The sequence below is a fragment of the Musca domestica genome, unplaced genomic scaffold (genome assembly GCF_030504385.1).
Source record: "Musca domestica strain aabys unplaced genomic scaffold, Musca_domestica.polishedcontigs.V.1.1 2, whole genome shotgun sequence".
NCBI classification, from domain to species: domain Eukaryota; kingdom Metazoa; phylum Arthropoda; class Insecta; order Diptera; family Muscidae; genus Musca; species Musca domestica.
Window position 1 is genome coordinate 14,198,823 of NW_026712249.1, and position 18,728 is coordinate 14,217,550.

Here is an 18,728-nt window from a genome sequence, read left to right on the forward strand (position 1 = left end):
TGTTAATAGCTTAATAGTTTATCGAAACAATTACAAAAAAAAAAACAACAGACTTATTAACACCTCCCATTTCATTGACAGGTGAGTCATAAATAGAGAATAAATAAAGTGGAGAAAAGTGAAATGAATGAAAAAAAAATAATAGCAATAAATTCATAACTTGTATTCTCTAGGCGCTTCTTTAGACAATCACCCCCATGTAAGCCGTAAGCAACAGCAGCTGCTAACCAAGAACAATCGCCAATTGCTACGTGATAATATGTCAATTATCATTTTGAATACACAATTATTTTCAAGCGTCATTCAGGTGTATTTTGTTGTGAACATGAATGACAAGTGTCTATTTTTTTTGTTTCGTCTTCATTTGATCGGATTGGTGTTGAAGGCGTCCTCAAAAATCCTGGAGAAAAACATAGCTTATTAATTGGCCTTTCCCCACCGGAAGATTTGAAGATAAAGGCCTTATTTTCACGGAAAGACATTTAGAATCTTTCTGAAGTGTAATTTTTTAAGAGTTACAGGAAAGTTTTTCAAAAAAAAAAAACATTAAATTCAGAAAAAAATCATGAAATTTTATTTGAATTGTCCATATAATTTCACATTTGAAAATTATTTCATGCAAATGTTGACCGCGACTCTAATGATCCATCCGCTCCTTTCAACATTTCAGCCGATATCTCACGAATAAATGCCTCAATTTTCTATTTTAATGCGCCGATTGAAGCCGGCTCTTTTGTAAAGAGATGAGCTTAAACATAGCCCCACAAGAAATAGTTTAAGGCTTTAAATCGCACAATGTAGGCGGAACGTGAAATAAAATATTCACCGCACTCGCTTCCCAATAAGGTCATTGTTATGAGTGCTGTGTGGCCTGCTGCACCGAATTTGAGGCCGAAAACTGTTATTGTTTCATTTCATTTCGGCCGATATCTCACGAATAAATGCCTCAATTTTCTATTTTAATGCGCCGATTGAAGCCGGCTCTTTTGTAAAGAGATGAGCTTAAACATAGCCCCACAAGAAATAGTTTAAGGCTTTAAATCGCACAATGTAGGCGGAACGTGAAATAAAATATTCACCGCACTCGCTTCCCAATAAGGTCATTGTTATGAGTGCTGTGTGGCCTGCTGCACCGAATTTGAGGCCGAAAACTGTTATTGTTTCGTAAAAATATTGAGTTGTGTGAAATTTGAAGAGAACCGAATGCTTATTTCGCATTTTACAAGCGTTTTGAAATTCAAAATGTTGCCCCATTGTGGCGTAGGTACCAGAGGGAGCAGTCCGACATATTCTATCTTCTCCCAGATCTTGTGTTGGTAGAAATATTGGGATGTGCCGATTTTGAAAATAATCGAATGCTCGTTTCGCGTTCTAGGAGCCTCATTGTTATTCAAAGTGTTGACCCTTTGTGGAAGTGTTACTTGAAGGAGTGGTCCGCTATATACCATTTTTTTACCAGATCTTGTATTGATAAAAATATTGGGATGTGCGAAATTTGAAGATAGGCTGGCTCTTTTTTCACATTTTACAGGAGTTATGAATATTCAAAATTTTAACCCTTTGTGGACAGGTACTTGATAGAATAGGCCAATATCGTCCATTTTCACATCAGACCTAGCACTGACGCAAATAATAGGATTTGCAAAGTTGGAGCAAAATCGGAATATCCTTTCTCTTTCTGTGTAGTGATATATATTTTTTATACCCTCCACCATACTAAGGAGGGTATATTAACTTTGTCATTCCGTTTGTAACTCCTCGAAATACTCATGTCAGACCCAACAAAGTATATATATTCTTGATCAGCGTAAAATTCCAAGTCGATTTAGCCATGTCCGTCTGTCTCGAACGAATTGAGATAGAAGGCTAAACTTTGGTATTTGAAGTTCGAAATGAATACTCCAGCCTAAGACAGAAAATTGTCTATGCAGGTCCACGTCTTCGTATAGCCCCCATATAACGGTACCTCCCGATATTCGGTATTTTTATGATTTTAGCAACATTATTCACCGGAATTGTTTCAACTTTGGCATTTGAAGTTTGAAATGGATACTCCAGCCTAAGACAGAAAATTGTCTGTGCAGGTCCACGTCTTCGAATAGCCCCCATATAACGGTACCTCCCGATATTCGGTATTTTGATGATTTTAGCAACATTATTCACCGGAATTGTTTCAACTTTGGTATTTGAAGTTCGAAATGGATACTCCCGCCTAAGACAGAAAATTGACTGTGCAGGTCCACGTCTTCGTATAGCCCCCATATAACGGTACCTCCCGATATTCGGTATTTTTATGATTTTAGCAACATTATTCACCGGAATTGTTTCAACTTTGGCATTTGAAGTTTGAAATGGATACTCCAGCCTAAGACAGAAAATTGTCTGTGCAGGTCCACAACTTCGTATAGGCCCCATATACCAGTACCTCCCTATATTCGGTATTTTGACGAGTTTAGGTACAATACTCACCGAAATTGTTTGAAATGTCGTATTTGAAGTTCGTAATGGATACAGCTGCAGCCTATGGCAAAAAATTGTCTACGCAGGTTCAGGTCTTCGCACAGCTCCGATATAACGGTACCCCCTATATTCTATATTTTGATGATTTTAGCTACATTATTCACCGTTTATTTCAAGTTCCGAATTTGAATTTGGTAATGACTTATGACAAATAATGCCTGTGTGGGTCCACGTCGTCTAGGCACCAAAATAACGGCAATATTCGGTCCGGCCGAACTTACTGCTTTTTAACTTTTTTTTTTTGAAAATTTCGACTTTTTGTGGGGGATGTACCAGAAGAAGTGTAGCGATATTGTCCATCTCCGATCTCGATCTAAGTTTGATAATAATGTTACGATATGCCAAGTTTAGATCAAATCGGACACTCGCTTCGAGAGTTATCGTGCGCACCAAAGAGCCAGACAGATAGACGGACGTACATTCATAGATCGACTCCAAATGCCCTGAAACGGATTTGGTCCAAAGAGACCTAGGGTCTAAAACCGTTAATTAAATGAGGCACGTTTTAGCCGTATCAAATGATATATACCCTCTGTAGCCATGTGGCTGAGAATACACTTTTAGAGCACAGATTTAAACTTTTAGAGCGATCCTACTCCCACTCTAATTTTGCAAACAGAAGTGATTGGGAGAGCACTCCAAAAACAAAAGAGCACTCGCAAAACAAATGAGTAAAGAGTAGACGTCGTAAAAAACTCCCACTCTTCGAGCACTCCTGCTCGCGAGCAAATTTCGCTCCCTAGTGAAAATGAGCAAATCTGCGCTCCATTGTTGCCAAAAAGATAAAAGCTTTAAAATCACCCTTTATCAGTAGAATACAAATATTCGGTATTTTGAAAGCCCTTACCATGTCTTCTTTTTCAATTCCACCCTAATAAAAATCTTCTCAAAATGCAACCATACATTTTCCTAACCACTTAAATTACATGCGGTTCATCTTCTTAATGTTCTTGTTGTTGTACGGAACTAATCGCTGATGATATTCATAAGCGGCGCCAACAACTTTAAATTCATTCATTCAAACATTCAACTCGTGCCTTTGGGTCAAATATAGTACTGAAACTGAAAACAACAACAACGACATATATTATTGTTATTTGTTCAGTTAGACGGCAATCAGCCAACGACGATCGTTGTCTCCATGCCCGTATGGCCATAATCAGAGAACGATGTGTGCGGTTGTTGGATGAATCACCTGGAATTCTTTAAAAAAGAACACACACTCAGATATACCTGCCCGCTTACATGTGTACGGATGTATATATACATACAGCCATATAAACAATCATTAATTAGTGACATTTTTGTGACGTTGTGTTTTTTGTTTTTGTTAAAAAAAAGTGGCTTTTGGGCTATTTTTAAAACAGATTATAAATAATAACAACAACACCGAAAACATTTGTTTTGTCTTATTCGAGATGAGGGTGGAATCCAACGAACATCAAAGCTTTTAACAATAATTTGTATTTAGTGACGGATTATAGGGTTCAATGGAAGAAAAGCAGAGAGACATCAAAACAATTATGAGAAGAGAGTTTTTTTCAAAGAAACACATTTGCCATAAATTTTTAGATTTCGCCAAAATTTGAAAAGTAGCAAAAGGCCAAACATTTGTAGAAATTATATTCTAGGATCAAAGTCGAAGTTTTTTGTTGATCGATCAAACAAAACATCAGTTTAGAGGAATGGTATGGGAAAATAATATGTGACTTGAAGCAGCCCTGCTCAAAACCGTGTACTAGCACATGAGTACGCAAATATAACATTTAAGAGAAAACAAATAAAAAAGCTGTAAATTCGGCCACGCCGAACTTTGAATACCCTCCAACATTTGGTAAAAATTTGGAGATAAACCGAATATAGCAAGGTATCATGGGGTTATACTAAAACGTGGACCTGCACAGAAAATTTTCTGGCATCCATTGCGAACTTCAAATACAAAATGTGAAATAATTCCGGTAAATAATGTTGCTAAAATCATCAAAATACCGAATATCGGGGGTTCCCTTATATGGGGTCATAGACTGTAGTATCCATTACGAACTTCAAATGCGAAATTTGAAACAATTCCGGTAAATAATGTCGCTAAAATCATCAAAATACCGAATATCGGGGCTTCCGTTATATGGGAGCTATACGAAGACGTGGACCCGCACAGACAATTTTCTGTCATAGACTGTAATATCCATTACGAACTTCAAATGCGAAATTTGAAAAAGTTCCGGTAAATAATGTCTCTAAAATCATAAAAATACCCAATATGGGGAGGTACCGTTATATGGGGGCTACACGAAGACGTGGACCTACATTTGTCATTCTCAAACCGTAGTATCTATTACGAACTTTATATACCAATTTTGAAACAATTCCGGTAAAAAATGTCGCTAAAAGCATCAAATACCGCATATCGGGAGGTACCGTTATATGGGGGCTATATGAAGATGTAGACCTACATGGCCCATTTTCAATACCAAAAGTCCTGCAGACATAATACACATTTGAGAAATATTTTATCAACCTACTTCATTTCGTTCGGAAGCTAGAGTGATTTCCACAGACGGACAGACGGACGGACATTGCTAAATCGACATAGAATTTTATGCTGATCAAGAATTTATACACTTTGTGGGGTCTAAAATGTATATTTCGAGGTGTTACAAACGGAATGACAAACTTAATAAACCCTCCATACTATGGTGAAGGGTATAACAAGTTAAAAGTTTCAGTCGGTTTTGTCGACAGATTTATACCCTCTGCCACTGTTTGAGTATTTAAATATATTTTGACTTCTATTATGATTGTTCAAATTGATGACCCACTATGGAGTAGGTTCCGAAGGAATGGGCCAATATTGTCCATTTCGTATTGGACCTAAATATTGTGATGTGCCAGGTTTCGACTATGTCGACTACTTCTTTCGCTTTATATGAGATATGTGATAATTTTTAGAAAATGATAAAATCTGCGTGATATTTACCAGATCAAGTCGACCGAAGTTTTCCATTTTCATACTTCATTACAAAAAAAAAATCGAAAATTTATTTCCAATTTTACGCGAAATCATAAATTTCATAATCATCTCAGTTTTCCGGTTGAGAGAAATATTAAGATATAGCAAGTTGTAAAAAATCGCTGTCTTGTTTCGCAAGTTATGACAGATAAAGGTATTCTAAATGTTGACCTTTTGTTGGTGAGATACCAGAAGGGATTCGCAGATAAATATAAGTCAGAATGGAATCGGATATTAGTTACGCGTTTATGAGCTTCATGGATGTTCAAAATATGGGCCGATATATCCCACCTTCACCGCAGATCTTGTTTTAGTAGAAATAATGGGATGTGTGAAATATGAAGAAAGTTGGATGCTTACTTCGCTTTCTTTGATCGTTTTGTTTTTCAAATCTTGAACCCTATGTGGCGGAGGTACCAGAAAGAATGGTCCTATCTCTATCATATTTATAACATATCTTGTGTTGATGGAAACATTGAGATGTACCAAGTCTGATTTGGAATCGAGTGTAAATTTCGCATTTTATCATTAATATCATGGATATTAAAATTGTTGACCCTTTGTGGGGGAGGTACCTCAAGGAATGGTCCGATCTCTACAATCTTTATAACAGATATTGTGGTGATGGAAATATTGAGATATGCCAAGTCTGAATGGAATCGGATGATAATTTCGCGTTTTATGAGCTTCATGAATATTCCGAATTTTGTGGGGGAAGTACCAGAAGGAGTGCGCCGATATATTACATCTTCACAGTATATCTTGTGTAAGTAGAAATAGGGGGTGTGTGAAATATGAAGAGAATCGGAAGCTTATTTCGGATTTTATAGTCGTTTTGTTAATTCTAAACTTTGATCTTTTGGTGGGGAGGTACCAGAAGCAATGGTCTGATCTCCACCATCCTTATAACAGATCTTGTGTTGGTGGAAATATGGAGATGTGCCAAGTCTAAATGGAATCGGATATTAATTTCGCGTTTTATGAGTCTCATGGATATTCCAAATTTTGACCCTTTGTGGAGGAGGTACCAGAGGGAGTGAACACATATATTCCACCTTTACATCATACCTTGGATTAATAAAAATATTGTGATGTCCGTAATTTGAAGACAATCGAACTCTTACATCACATTTTATAAGAGTTATAATTATTCAAAATGTTGACCCTTTGTGGGGGAAGTGCTTGATGCAGTGGGTTGATATTGTCTAGTTTAGCACCCAACCTAGCACTGACGCAAATATTAGTATTTGCAAAGTTGGAGCAAAATTGGATAACCCTTTCTTTTTCTGTGCAAAAATATATTTTTTAAAAATTTCGACCTTTTGGGGGTGAGGTATCAGAAGGTGTAGACCGATATACTCCATCTTAACACCAGACCTTGGGTTGATGAAAATATTGGGATGTGTGGAATATGAAGACAATCGGACTCTTACATCACATTTTATAAGAGTTATAATTATTCAAAAATTTGCCCCTGTGGGGGGAGGTACTTGATGAAGTGTACCGATATTGTCCATTTTCGCACCTGACGTAGCACTGACGCAAATATTAAGATATGAAAAGTTGGAGCGAAATAGAATTATCATTTCTCTTTTTGTGCAGTAATTTATTTTCTTTGATAATGTTCACATTTTGTGGGGGAAATACCAGAAGGTGTGGACCGATATAGCCCATCTCCGAACTCGTTTAATAATAATATTACGATGTGCCATGTTTGGACGAAATCGGATTTTCTCTTTGAGAGTTATTGTTCGCACCAGACAGACAGACGGACGGACATCGCTAGATTGACTCGAAATGTTCTGAAACGGATTTGGTCCAAAGAGATCTAGGGTCTAAAACCGTTATTTCAATGAGGCACGTTTTGCCCATATCAAATGATATATACCCTCTCTAGACATATGGCATGGCATAGAGAGTGATAAAGAATAAATAATTTAAGAGCTGCTGATGAGCTATTTTGTTCATTTAGGTGTCAAATTCAGCTAAAGAATTGCGCTTCCGGGGGACATCATTGTCCAGGCATATATCAATTGGAAATGCAGGATTAATAGAGTTTTGTTGCAGATAAAATAAACCTCATCAAAATATTTCTGCTGTGAAGGTATTCCTGCTATTAATTTAGGTATCAAATTCAGCTAAATAATTGCACATCCGGGGAACACCATTGTCTAGGCTTATATCAATTGGAAATGCAGGAATAATAGACTTTTGTTGCAGATCAAATAAACCTCATCAAAATATTTCTGCTGTGAATAATTGCTGTTATCTTATAAATGTTTTTTTAATATGCTCTTCGTTTACTTTTTGCAATTTTTTCTCTGGAGAGAGAAGATTCATTCTCAGTAGATTCTTACTGAGTAAATGTTACTCAGGAGGTAAACGAACAGACCTAATAATTGTGTGATTTTGAAAGTAAATACCATATCCATATATCCATTAAATTCTTTTGTATTCAAAAGAATATCACATTTCCACGAAATCTCCTTTTTGAAACATGGCCTTAATCATAATTTCCGCTAATGGCTTGAAAGATCAACAAAACTATTTTTAATTGGAAATTTTTGTGTTCTACTTTTATTAGTTTGTCTGCCTGTCTTTTTTTTAGAAAAATATCAAGATCAGGATAATATCACAAAAATACAACCAAATATTTGTTTATACATATTTTTTTGTTTTTTATTTTTTCGAACGGAAATTGTGATATTAACAATTACAACAACAACATCAAAAGTGGTGTCTATGAGTAATAATAACAATACATAAGTTATGTGATGAAGTGCTGTTGTGTTATTTATCAAAGCACTTGTCTCGAAGACATGTTTACTTGGCTTATTTAAACTGTTTTCGATTGTAAAAAATTTATAATATTGTAAAATTGGGAAATAATTGAGGTGGGGTAGAATTTTATACGCATTACGCCATGGCACATAAATATATAAATAAAAGAATATAAAAAGGTTAAACGGAGGTTTTCTGCAAGTCGTTCAAAGATAAAAAGCCTTAGTAAAACTTCCTTTTCAAAAAAAAAAATATCCACTTTGAGATAACCTTCTAAAGGGCTCCTATGGAAAGATGATGTTCTAAAGGTATTTTTAGAAAAAAAAAACTTCTAAAGTTATTGTTACAAGAAGTGATTCCCTAAGTTTTACTACTCATGCCAGAAGTTCCGCAGTTCTCCTAGAGTTGGAAGATTTCTGTGGGTCTGCTACTGGCAGAAACACCTCTTAATTTCTTCTGTAGACAGAAGTCCTTCCGAAGGTCTCACATTGACAGAATACTTTCTGTTTCCCCTCTAAAGGCAGAAGCTCTCTTAAGACCTTCTATGTAGATTTCTCGTATATACGGAAGATTTTCGACTAGAAGTCCAACTATAGACTAAGACCTTCGGAAGGTTTCCTCTAGAAGATTTTCTGAAAATCTTCTTCGGTAGCTTTTGAAAGTTTTTACCGAAGACTTTTTGACCTTCTGAATATCTCCTATTGACAGAAGACCTTCCTATCCCTTTAGGTATATAACCCATTGTGAAGAAATGTTGTAAAGAAAATCTATTCAGAATTCCCAGATAATATGCCTCTTAAAAATCTATGGAAGTAACTTAATCTTTTGAAGTTCTTCTACACAACACCAAAAAAAGTTGTAGTAAAGGAAGTCTAAGTCCAACTATTTCAAAAAAAATTTTAAATATTATTTTTCAAAAAAAAAAAAAAATTTTCTGAGCAAAAATATGTAAAGAATGTATTTTCTTAAAAACAATCTTGGAATTAAAAGAAAACATTTTTTAAATTTTTTAAACATTTTTTTTTAATTTTAAGTATCATCAAACCAAAATTCTGGTTATGTTAAACTACTTCAATGACTTATTGATTAAAAATCTCCAATTTTTTTTTCAAAATATTTTCTTTAAAGAAGCCAGAATGGCCAAAAATTGTGGAATTTTTATAACTTTCAACATACTATGGAGTATATATTAAGTTTGTTTTTATAAATACTATCTTCAAAGAAATTTTGGATTTAAAAAAATATTGGATTTAGATTTTTTTTTTTTTTGAAAAAAAAATCAGTTTTTTATAAAATTTATTTAAAAAAAAGTAAGTTTTAATTTTTTTTTTTCTTAAAAATGCTATTTCAAAATATGTTTTTTAAATATTATTTTTTCGGAGCAAAGTTGGCATGTCTGTTCGGGATACCATAATATTTTTCTGTTGCAAAATAGTTCGGCTTATTGTCATTATTGTCATTATTGTTGTTTTTACGTTTGTTTATTAGTGTGAAAGATGGTATTGTTTACCAGGGGGAAAAGGCAGGGAATACCTATGTTTTGGAAAGAGCCACCAATTCTGGATCAGCATAACAATCTAGCGAGACTGACAGTTCTTCTGTACAAAATACTCTAGCTTCCGAAAAAACGAAATGAGTAGTTCGATCAATTTTTACTCAGATGTATTTTATATCTGCAGGATATGGGCCAAGTAGGTCCACGTTACGGTATAGCCCCCATATAAATGCAACGCGCAATTTTAATCCAAATTTGCTGTAAATTGGCCCCATACCACTGTACCCCCTGTATATTCGGTATTTTGATGGTTTCCGTCACACTTTTCACCGGAAATGTTTCAAATGTGGTATTTGGCGTTCGTAATGGATGCTACCTCCTATGACAGAAAAATGCTCATACATGTCCATATCTTCCTATAGCCCCATATTACGGTACATCTCAATATTCGGTATTTGAGGAGTATAGCTGCATTTTTCAACAGAATCATCTTAAATTTGCTTTTTGATTGCTTCGTAATAGCCACCGTCTTCTCTGTCAGAAAATTGGCTAAAAAGATCAAAGTTTTTGTATAACCCACATATAACTGTACCTCCATATATTCGATATTTTTATGATTTCTGACACACTTTTTACCGAAATTGTTTCAAATTTGGTATTTGGAGTTCGTAATTGATACTATCTCCTATGACAGAAAATTGCTCTTACAGCCCCACATTTTCGTGCAACCTCCATATAACTATACCTCCCTATATTTGATAATTTGATCTTTTTAGCTAAGTTTTTCAACAGAATTATATCAAACTTGGTGTTTGAAGTTCGCTATGGGCACCACCTTCTCTGGCAGATAATTCTCTATAGATGTCCAAGTTTTCCTCTAGCCCCATATAACCGTAACACCTGATATTCCGATTTTTTTAAATTATTTAAATTTTGCAAGTTCCTTGCAAATAGTAGAGGATAGTGCCGAACTAAGCTAAAATTTCCGAGGATTAAAATAATTGTTTACGAACGTTTTTTCGTGATTTTTTTCTGTCGAGAACCGACGGTAACAATATAATTTTAAGACCATTTTTCCAAGGACCTTCTTGTAAAAAAACCTTAATTGAAAATTTTTTAAAAATTTTTTTTAAAACATTTATTGCAAAAATCGTTTAAAGAAAAATTTTACAAAAATCTTAATTTTTAAATATTTTTTTAAGTTTTTTTTTTTTTAATCGTAGGATTCTTACAAAAATCAGTGCATTATTCAGATATTTACTTTTGCTAAAATCTGGTTTTTTAATACCGTTTTTAAAGTTTTTTTCCAAATATGTTGTTTTTTAAGACATCTGACTTAAGGGTTAAAAAATGTTTTTAAGAAATATATTAGGCAAAATCGTTTTTTTTAATTTTTACAGAAATCCTGGATATGTAGGAATATTGGTTTAAGAACCTTTTTTAGAAAATCGTGGTTTTACTAAAACATTTTTTTAAAGAAAATTTATTTTTTAAATCTATATTTTCCAATCGCGCTTTTTTTTTTAAAAAAATATTGTCGTTTAAGAAACCATTTAAAAAACCTTCATGCAAAAAATTGTTGACATTTTTAAAATTATTTCCTAAGAATTTTTTTAATGGCCTTCAGACAAAGAATGATAGAAAGAATTGTTAAATTTTGATTTGTTTCAAGAATTTTATTTTAAGTTTTCTTTTAATTTTCAGATTCCAATGGATTTTTATCGTGAACTAAATAACATTACCGATATTTCGGAATTCATAGAAAAATTTATTGATCCCGACAGTATAGATCCGAAACTGGGCATACATGGTAGGTCGGAAAAAAATTTAACAAGAAAAAAACACAGAACTCTAATCTCTATTTCATATTTTTTTTACAGAAAACATTCGCCGTAATGTTGAAAGAGGTAAATAATACCACATTTATTTATTTAGAACATATTTTTTATTTAGAACTTAATTTTTCTGTTAACAAATTTCAGCATCTTTTGTCCGAGCCAAGTCAGCCAGTTGTATACCCGAACCAACCGTCGTTGATCTGGCACCCATCAATCCCAAAAATAACTTTTTCCCCAGATGTACTCGTGTCAAGCGTTGCGGTGGTTGTTGCAACACCCCCTGGATGTCGTGTCAGCCGACTAAAACCGAAATTGTCAATTATCAAGTCTATCGTTATTGCTACGAACATGGTGCGAAATTTTGCGGTTTGGATATAATACCTGTCGAACAACATTTGGAGTGTAAATGTGATTGTCGGGTTAAGCCGACGGTGAGTTTAGTTTTTTTTTTTACAAATTGTAGGAAATTATGTTTAGATCTACAAGTGTGTAGGAGTCCTATGGAAGGTCTTCTACCAATGGAATACTTTCAGAAGGCCTCCAATATATGCAGGGTGAGACGAAAAAACCGTAACCATCTTCAGACTACTGTCATTTCTAAGCCTCTCATCCAACAGTTGTTAAAATTATTCCAATGACAGCTCATTATATTGTTTACAAGCGTACAAATGTATTTTGGTGAGAATTTTCCAGAAAAAAAAGGTTTTTCGTGATGGAATTCAAGCGTGATAGTATGATTTCTTTATATTTGGCTGGAAAACCACAAGCGGCTATCATTAGAGCACTCCAGCATTTAAAAGTGAATAAATCTTTTGTGTATCGTACCATCGCTCTTACCGCTCGCTACTAGTAGCGTAGCCCGATCTTAAGGAAGTGGACGGAAGAAAACAGCAATATCAGCAGAAATGGTTCGAAAAATAAAGAAGCGACTTGATCGAAACCCGCATCGCAGTGGCCGAAAAATGGCTCGTGAGCTGAACATATCGCAATATTCCACTCGGAAAATATTGAAAAATGAGCTCGGGGTAAAGCCATTGAAATTCCAAAAAGTGCAAGAACTTACACCGCAACAGAAAGAAAATAGATTCAAAAGAGCTAAAGAGTTGCTTCGCTTGGCCGAAAGTGGTAAACTGCCGAATTTGGTTTTCTCCGCTCCGATGAAAAAACATTCGTTGTCCAGCAGTTTGTAAACAAACAAAGTGGTCGTGTTTACTTGCCAAAGAGGTCAACTGAAAATGTGCATCTTCGGTTGGCCACCAGAACTCAAGCGCCGGCCATGGTGATGGTGTGGGCCGCCATAACAGCCAATGGTCGCTCTCCGCTCATATTAATCGACCGTGGCATCAGAATAAATGCCGAATATTATCGCGAAAATATTTTGGGCGGTGTATTAAAGCCTTGGGCATGCAAACATTTTGGCCGCAGGCCTTGGACATTCCAAGAATGGTCACGAAGTGAGGTTCCTCGTTTCATTTCCAGCGCACAATGGCCACCAAAATCCCGGGATACCAATCCGCTGGACTATTGTGTTTGGAGTATTTTGGAAAGCAAGGTTGGCACTAAAAAGGCAAAAGTGTCGATTACCTCAAGCAAACGCTTCGCCAGGAATGGGCCAAAATACTGCAGGCCAACATTCGGGCATGCCGGTTTCATTGGCCGTTTGAAGGCCACAATTCGTGCCAAATATAAATTTATTCTAAAATTTGATGCTATTTCCGACATTCATTCAATAAAATTTAAAAAAAGGAAATGTAAAAATTATGGCTTTTGTTTTTGTTGCAGTTTTTTATCTCACCCTGTAAACACCATGTAATGCGAATTCGGAATTTAATACTTAAAGAAATATAACTGAGTTTATGGGCGAGAAGAGAAAAGTTTTAGTTCCTTCGCCTACTCTCCCTCTCTCTATATATCGCTCTCTTTCTCTTTCTTTCTCTGCCAAATACACAACAATTTCGAATAATTTTTTAGCAGATTACCCCAAATAAATTAAATAAATCTCTTATCCCTCCAGGATTGCAATGCCTATCAAACCTATGACGAGTGTCGCTGTCACTGTACAAACACAGAGGCGCGTGACAAGTGCCTAGAATTGGAGCACAAAGATTGGGATGAGAATTCATGCCGCTGTGTCTGTCGACATCCTGAAAATTGTACAACCGGTTCCTATTATGACGAGAACCAATGCAAATGTCTTCTGGTGCGTATAAAACCGATACTAGTCTAATACGATATCTGTAAAATAGAAGAACAACTTATTTTATATATTTTTTTTACATTATTTGTTAATTGTTATTGTTTATATTTGTTGAAATATGTGTTATATATTATTTTTGTTTTTGTATGTTGTTATATATTATATACTAAAATATTTATCATCAATGGAATTTGTATGTTTAAAAAATTGTTATGTATTTTGTTATAGTTTGTATATGGGTTAGGGTTTTTGTAGATTGAAATCTTTTAAACACAAGGTGAAGGGACTTATTATTATTTAAATATAAATATTTGTAGTTATAAATAAGTTTGAAAGCTTATGCAACAAAATCCTACAGACAATGACATTGATGATTATTGACAGTACCCAGTGATTTCACTTGAATCTTACATCTGAAATGAAAGGACAAATCTGAATATTCTTTCAGAATTGAAAAGGATTAATACCACTGTGCTACAAAATTCAAAATTTTCAATAATTACAGGAAAAACCACGTTGATAAGAAAAAAAGGAATAATGAAAAAAAGATAGAGGACACGTGTATCGACGTTTTTAAATTTTAAAGTAGATTGGAGAGACTTGTTCCACTTCTAAACTTGTCTCTCCAATCTCTCCAAAATTATCCTCGGATAACTTTCAATTTAGGTATATAATGTTTGCGGCAATATTTCTGATAAAATACGAGGATTAAAGGGGTATTTTGTGGCCATTTTCCAAAATGGTTATAAATACAAAGTTTATATCGCATTGTAGACTGGGGAGCAAGTTCTATCGTTTTTTTTTTTAATTTTCGGATTAAGATTCCTCGGAGTATTTTAATTTTAGACATATAGTAGCTTCGGCAATATTTCTGATAATAATACGAGGATTTAAGGATATTTTTGGTAATTTTTTTTTAAATATGGTTTAGAATTCATAACAAGACAAAATTTTCTAAAAATTTTTGACATAAAATTCTACTTAAGATCTACACAAAACTTCAAAAATCCAAACCTTACCTAAACGCCAGATATCCATAAACATTCAAAACACATGTTAATTCATACTTTATGTGAATTAATCCTGTATTTATTCTCCTACAAAGCATCATTTTATAAGGATTACGTAATAGACAAAAATATTCTTCATCAAATTTTAATAAAAGTCACCGAAAATCTCAATTTCGGTTACACATCGAGAAAATTGTGAAATTATTGTTGGCGAAAAGACGCGAACATATTTTCTTATTTTTGATAAATATTTCTTCTACCCATATGGCTAAAGAGGGCATATATCATTTGATACGGTCAAAACGTGTCTAGTCGAAATAACGGTTTTAGACCCTAGGTCTGTATGGACCAAAGGGTAATCCGATTTTGCTTCAACTTTGCAAATCCTAATGTTTCCATCAGTACTAGGTCAGATGCAAAAGAACAATATTCGTCCACTCCATCAAGTACATCCCCCACAAAGGGTCAAAATTTTGAAAAATTATAACTCGTCCTTAAATTTTACACATCCCAATTTTTATATTAACCTAAGGTCTGGTGTTAATACTTGCGACAGTTCTAGATCAGGTGCGAAAATGGATAAATTTTGAATGATTATAACTTTTATAAAATCCGAAATAAGGTTCTCTTTATTTCACACATATAAAAATTTTTGCTAACGAAGATCTGTTGTGAAGAAGGGATATGTCGATCTTGTCCTTCTGGTACCTCCCCCACAAAGGGTCAACATTTTGAATATCCATGAAGCCCATAAAAAGCGAAATCATCATCCGATCCATTCCAGACTTGGTACATCTCATTATTTCCATCAACACAAGTTCTGTTATAAAGATGGTAGAGATCTGACCATTTCTTCGGGTATCTCCCATACATAGAGTTCAAGATTTTGAAAAACAAAATGCTCAAAAAAACGAAATAACAATTCCACACATACAGAAATTTTTGCTAAAACGAGATTTGTTGTGAAGATGATATATATCTGCGTACCCCTTCTGGTACATCACCCACAAAGGGTCACAATTTTCAATACTTATATCTGTCATAATTTGCGAAACAAGTCAGCGATTCTTTACAGATTGCCGTATGTAATGTTTCAACCAGAAATCTGAGATAAATAAAGAATTTATGATTTCGCATAAATTTGGATATAAATGTTCTATTTTCTTGTAAGTTTTCCCATACCAATATTTTTTTCTGTATTAAAGGAAATATGAAAGTGGAATACTTCAGTCGACTATATCGTAAAATGTAGGAAGTAGTCGATATAGTCCAATCCTGGCACTTCGGAATATTTATATTGTATTTTTTAGGCACGATACGAAATTGACAATATTGGCCCATTCCTTCAGAACCCACTCCAAAGAGGGTCAAGAGTTTGAATAATCATAACAGAAGTCAACATATATTTACATAATATAACATTGGGTGAGGGTATATGTATACGTTGTCGGCAGAACCGACTGATACTTTTTAGCTTGTTTTTAGTACAGTTTAATCCTTTTCGTATTCTTTTTGTACGATTTCCAAAGCCCAGCCTTAATACGCACCAATGCTGATCTTCCTGCAAAATTCCATTTTCTAACTTCAGCCTTTTCGTTTCTGATCAGTCATTATTTCACTCCACTTTGTTATATAAAATTATTATAGCTTTTGTGGCGAATGAACGAGATCGAGTATGCAAATATTTTCAATATTCACACATTTGTTAAAAAAAAAACTTACGAAATGCAAAATTTGGACGTTTGGGCATAGCTATATCCACCTCCATTGGGACGGATTCTGTACAAAGACACACGTTTTCTAAAAACATTTATTTCTTTGAGGAAAATCTTTCAGTATATCTAAAGCAGGGTGCATAAAAATCGTTAAGTTCGGCAACATCAAAAATAAAATTTTATGCAAATCGGTGTGCGGAATATGGCCCTTTGTTGTACATTTTTGGTAGGAGAGGGAAATGTATAATTGGAAAACTTAAATGTATAATTGGAACATATACCATGGATGAAAAAAAATCAGATTAAACGTCAATCTGTATTTTCGTGTTGGTTACTATTTTGTTATTTTCCCATAATTGTATATATGTATATAAATATAAATTAATATTTTGTATATACATAAAAAAATCTATACATATGTAAATATATGAGTGTAAAAATGTTATAAAATTTTACATGTTTTTTGTGTTTTGTTTTTTCTTTTGTTTTGTTCTTTTTTTTTTGTAGATATCTTCCATTGGCAGCGTTGATGGAAGTGAAGTGAATTAAAATCCGCATACTCTCACACAAGAAATAATATGCAACTAAATACATACACATGCAAACTACACACAAACACATAGAAGTCCTTACACCCAATTAAATTAGTTTAAAACACCATCTGCAAGATATCGGGATTTTGATTTAAATATGTTTTGTTTCTTGCCAATTATCTTTTGTTTTGAAATTAAAATGCAATATCGAACATTTTTTGTATTTTTGTCGCCATTGTGTTAGTCAGCCAGCCAGCCATTCATTAGATATTTTGTGATTTGCATTCAAAATGTGTCCACAACCATTTGATTTTTTATTTTATTGATCGTTTAATTGTATCCGCACAATAATGATTTTTTTATGAATTAACAAAAACGAAAAACCAAACTACTGAGTAAATTGTTGTTGTCGTTGTTGTTGTGATGGGTTAACACGCATTTAATTTTTGTTATTGAAATTACCCATGAGTAAGTAAGATTTTTTTTGTATTCTTATCACTTGTTTTCTTTAAGGTGTTTTTATTTAAATATGCAACAATTTATTAATATTCTTTTTTATGAATCATTTTATTTTATTATTATATTTATTTTTTATGAATGAGAAGGAGCCATTGAGTACGTATACTTATTGAAATGATGACATATCTTTGTAACGTATACGCTCCCGGGTAAACTCCATTTGGTGTACAATTAACATGAAATCGGATAAAGATATATATGGGAGCTATATCCAAATCTGAACCGATCTCGATAAAATTTGGCAAAGGTATTTCTGAGCTGTATTTAATACATATGTCTACTTTTCGCCAATATTTAGTGGGCGTTTTTTTAGTTTTCCATTTCGTTCGTGACACATCGAAACATGGTGGCTTCTTAAAAGAATTTAGTCTTAAAAATATTTTTTTAAAATTAAAAAATAAAGTCAAAAGCTAAAAAAAATATTAAAGAAAATTCAAAATATCTTAAATAATCTGTAATTTTAATTTTATTTAATACTACGTTTATTGTTTTGGTGGCTTTAAAAAAAATGTCAACATCTCAAAAAATATTAAAAAATATTAAAAAAAAAAAATAAAAATTAAAAAAATATTTTTAAACATAATTTAGCAAAATTTAATATCTCTAACATTCAAAATCTTTAAAAAAAATATTTGTTTAAAATTTAAAATTTTTAAAAAAATCCAAAATTACAAAATCTAAAAAAATATCAAAACATGTAAAATCTTTGAAAAAAGATTTCTATAAAATATTTAAAAAAAAATTAAAAATTAAAAAAATATTTTTAAACATAATTTAGCAAAATTTAATATCTCAAACATTCAAAATCTTTAAAAAAATATTTGTTTAAAATTCAAATTTTTTAAAAAAAAAATCCAAAATCTCAAAATATATAAAAACATTTAAAATCTTAAAAAAATATTTGTAAAAAATTCAATATTTTTAAAAATCCACAATTATAACCTTTATTTAAAAAAAAATCAAAATCCCAAAATATATGTATTTTTAAAAACCTCCAAATCTCAATAAATATTTTTAAAAAAACCACCATTACAAGGAGACGCCAGCAAATATTTAGGAAAAAAATGAAAATTAAAAGAAATGCTTTAAAAAAATTGGGTCATAAAAAAT

General features: G+C 33.2%; 1 protein-coding gene across 3 annotated transcripts in view; it reads left to right on the forward strand.

Annotated features, from left to right (window-relative positions):
• LOC101901439 (platelet-derived growth factor D) overlaps positions 1 to 18,728 on the forward strand; it is a 54,995-nt gene that overhangs the window by 34,767 nt on the left and 1,500 nt on the right. For 2 of the 3 annotated variants that reach the window (XM_059121813.1, XM_059121812.1), the window contains exons 3-6: positions 11,511 to 11,616; positions 11,687 to 11,713; positions 11,789 to 12,075; positions 13,659 to 13,844. In XM_059121813.1, the coding sequence (XP_058977796.1) occupies positions 11,511 to 11,616; positions 11,687 to 11,713; positions 11,789 to 12,075; positions 13,659 to 13,844 (606 nt within the window). Of the gene's footprint in view, positions 1 to 11,510; positions 11,617 to 11,686; positions 11,714 to 11,788; positions 12,076 to 13,658; positions 13,845 to 17,073; positions 17,257 to 18,728 lie in introns of those variants that run through there. The other variant, XM_059121814.1, reaches the window with a different exon arrangement.